The 3,990-nt window shown below is 45.3% G+C and overlaps 1 protein-coding gene across 1 annotated transcript; it reads right to left on the bottom strand.

Moving 5' to 3' along the window:
• Nucleotides 1-2,848: 2,848 nt before the first annotated feature.
• LOC148111919 (vomeronasal type-2 receptor 26-like) lies at nucleotides 2,849-3,760 on the bottom strand. The gene has a single exon (XM_087879396.1). The coding sequence runs from the start codon at nucleotides 3,758-3,760 to the stop codon at nucleotides 2,849-2,851; it is 912 nt and encodes a 303-aa protein (XP_087735522.1).
• Nucleotides 3,761-3,990: the final 230 nt, after the last annotated feature.

The following is a 3,990-nucleotide window of genomic DNA, read 5'->3' as shown; positions in this document are numbered from 1 at the left end:
GAGTCGTATCCAGCTCCATTGGGGCCTCAAAGGCCTGAGGAGAAGCAGCCAAACAGCCAAGAGGAGGAGCCATTTCAGTGCTCGGTGGGTGGAAAACATGGCTAATTTTTCATAATTATTCAAAAATCCCTCCCAGTGTGTGTGTGTGTGTGTGTGTGTGTGTGTGCATAAGTTTAGTGTAAGAGTTTGAAAGAAAACAGTCCAGCTGCTTCAGTGGTGGTGTCAACCACTTTCTGTTGTGCTAATTCTTTGTGTGTGTGTGTGTGTGTGTGTGTGTGTGTGTGTGTGTGTGTTTGTGATATTGTTGTCTGCACTCGAGCTGATTTTCTCACACAGCAGGGAGGGATGTGGGCTCTTAAGAAATGTGAAAAATAGAAAAAATCCCCTCCCCCCATGCTCCTCCACTCCCTCTGGAACCCCTCATCTGCTCCTTCACAGCCGAAAGCGGCTCCTTCTCCATAGGGGTCTTCGCCTGTCCTCCTTTTACGGCCAGAAGGCGTCTCACTGCCCCCTCCCCCACTCTCCTCTGGATCCCTCCAGGAGGCCCAAAGACTGGCCACCCCCATCTCTCCGGAAGTCGGACTGGCCAGCAGATCAAGGGGAGGATTGGAGGGCAGAGGGGATTTTTAACATCTCCATTTGCACCCAGACTGACCCCACCAATCTCAAGCCAAAAGGAGCCCCCCCCGAGACCCCCCCCCTCCACCCACTGTCTTTGAGCATTTCCCTGGGCACAGGATGACCGCTGAGCCTGATTCTGTCCACTGCTTCAGACATTCAGCCAGACACGGAGTTCCCCACCGGTGTTCCCAAAACCATCAGGAGCCCCTGTGGATCCCACTGAGAGACCCCCAGAGTGGAGAAATCTCCCACTTGCTTTTCTCCCAGAGATTCTGACGTTTCCCCTTCAGATCATGATCTGTCTGAACTCAGTCCGTGTCTGGAATTGGAGAGTGTTCCTGTCCAGCCTCCCCTTTTCTTTCCCTGCGCTGATTATTGGGGTCCTTGGATTCACATCTGGTTTCTTTTCCCACCTGGGTGGAAAGGTTTTTTTGTATGATCCCTTCCAATTTCAGAGCCTCCCTTTTTTTTTTTTTTATTGCAAAAGTTTTACAATTACATTTTCACCCCTTTTTTCACCCCCCACCTCCCTCCCCAAACTTCCCGTCCTCCCTAACCCTCCCTAACCCTCCCCCCCCAGACTTCCCTATTATGTACTCATAACTAATAACACTGATATATATACCTGAACCCATCCCTCCCCCTATATAATTTTCCCTCTTTATCTCTTCACATTAAAATATTTCTAATACATTGTTTTCAAATAAAAGCTATTTGGTACTTTCTAGTTTGGTATTTGTTCTGAACATATTCTATCCACCTTTTCCATTCCCATTCATAAGTCTCTTGTGAACAATCTTTTAAATATGCTGAAATCTTCGCCATCTCTGCAAAACTGGCCATCTTCAAAGTCCATTCCTCGATTGTAGGCAAAGCTTCATTCTTCCAATATTTACCTATCAACAATCTTGCTGCTGTTATCATATGCAATATTAATTTTAATTTTAATTAAAGAGCCTCCCTTTTTTTTGAGGCCTATGGAAACACAAGTGAGGGCCCTGGACCTCCTCCCAGCCCTGGGACACAGTGGGTTTCCCTGTTTCTTTGGGAAAGATTCCTTAATCAGAGTCTGTTGGAGCCACATCAACCACTTCCCTCCTGCCTGGGATCAGCTGAATTCCTCCATTCAGACAATAGGAAAAAGGGAGTTTACACAAAATCTCAGGGTCAGTCTCCATTCTTCCACACAGAGGGTCCCACTCACTCTGCAAAGCCAAATTCTCCCTGCCTTCCTGGATACCTCCAGGCATCGCTCGGCTGAGCTCACAGCAGGGCCAGGGCGGCTGAGAATTGGGACAGAAAGGACCACAAACCTTTCCAGCCACAAGAGACACTTAAACACAGATTGTGGCCTCCCACACACTCCTCAATGGTGCCTTTATGTGGCAGTGGGAAGGGTTATGGGATCAATCTCACAACACTCACCCTATAGGGCTGCCCCATCTGTTGTCCCTGGTGGCAGATGGAAGATTGTGAATCCCACTCCTGACACCAGTTTCTGTGGAATCAAACACAGGACCTAAAAAATAATAATCCAATAATCCAGGCTCACTGCAGTTGTTATTTATTCAGTGTCCATTGGAGGAATTTCCCTCCAGAAAATAGTGGGAGGAAATCTTACAGACAAAAGGATGCACTCATATTTATACATTCCAGGAAAGGAGGAGTAAAGGACAATCATACATATGCATATTTCATTTAATAGATGATGTGAGCATGAATATTCAAAATTAGCAAGACTCAAGTTACCTCCCCAGCCTTGTATTGTTGCTACCTTCAAGAAAGAGTTATTGTGTAAACAAAATGAAATGTCTCAGTTACGTTGCCACAGCAGTTCGGGTGAAATGTACTGAGAAATGAGGGCATCAACGTTGCTCCATACATTCCTTCTATATTTCTGTCTTGCTAATATACTCCAATTTCTCCAAGAAATTTGTCTCCTCACAATCTTCCACACACCCTTTACTTATTTCAATAAAAATAATTGGCCCACTCATGCATGCAGAGCAGCTTGGACCATTTTCTATGTTTGGACTGTGGAACATGTTAAAAGTTGAAATTCCTCAATCTCACGTTTACACATTTCTTCTGGCTGTAAGCTGTGAAGAATACAAAAATTTCCAAATTTGAAACATATACGTATGATTTTCTTTGACTCCTGCTTACTATCTAAATGGAAAGAATATCTCCTTTCAAATAAAAGAAACTTTTAACAATTCTTTCAATATCAATGTATTTTTACATTTGTTCTGGCTGTGAGCTGCTCTTTTGTGTTGAGGTCTGGCCTCAGAAGGATAATGTAGCACTTGGGGATGAAGATGCAGCCCAGCAGACCAGCACTGGAGGCCAGGATGGAGAAGACCTGCACAGCCACCATGGATTTCCCTTTGGTGCTCAGGTAGGTGGGCACAAAAGTCACCCAGACACTGCAGAAGACCAGCATGCTGAAGGTGATCAGCTTGGCTTCGTTGAAGGCCCCAGGCAGGTTCCTGGCCAGGAAAGCCACCGTGAAGCAGATGGCAGCCAGGAAGCCCATGTAGCTGAGGGTGACGTAGAACATGACAACGGCCCCTTCGTTGCATTGCAGGATGATCTCTCCAGGCTGGGAGTGGAGGTCAGAGTCAGGGAAGGGGGCAGAAACTCCCAGCCAGGTGGAGCAGATGATAATTTGGACAGCAGAAGAAGAAAGGATGATGGAGTTGGCCAAGCTCTTCCCCAACCATCTCTTCACTCGGTTTCCTGGTTTTGTGGCCAGGAAGGCCAGCACCACCATGATGGTTTTTGCCAAGAGAGAAGAAATGGCCACTGAGAAGATGATGCTGAAAACCGTTTGTCGTAGAAGGCAGGTGGCTTTCCTTGGTTGACCAATGAAGAGAAAAGGAGACAAGAAGCAAAGCAAGAGGGAGACCAGGAGGATGTAGGAGAGGTCCCGGTTGTTGGCTTTGACAAGGGGAGTTTCTAAGTATTGAATGTAGAGGATCAAAACAAGGCCTGTGGTTAGGAAGAAGAGGAGGGCAAAAGAGACCAGGATGATGCCCAGATGTTCTTCATAAGACAGGAAGGTTATGACTTTGGGGAAACATTGGACTCTGGCCTCATTTGGGTATTTATCATCTGGGCACTTGGTGCATTTTTCCATATCTGAGAAAGAAAAAAAGCAATATATCTTTAATATTCTGTCCTTTTCTCTTGCAAGAAAAACCTTCTTTGGATAACAGCTGATACCACAGGTATTTTCCAAAAAGTATTTCTTAACTATTTCATTAAAAAGAGCATAAGAGGGATTTTTTTATTATTAAAAAATATAGGTAAGTATATGAAGTTGAGGGAAGTCCTAGGATGTTAATTATTTCCTGTGTAATGTGTAGA

The sequence above is a fragment of the Pantherophis guttatus genome, chromosome 15 (genome assembly GCF_059756535.1).
Source record: "Pantherophis guttatus breed Tessera chromosome 15, ASM5975653v1, whole genome shotgun sequence".
In the NCBI taxonomy this organism is placed as follows: Eukaryota; Metazoa; Chordata; class Lepidosauria; order Squamata; family Colubridae; genus Pantherophis; species Pantherophis guttatus.
The sequence above is the reverse complement of the archived record's forward strand: the minus strand, read 5'-3'. Positions and strand labels throughout refer to the sequence as shown.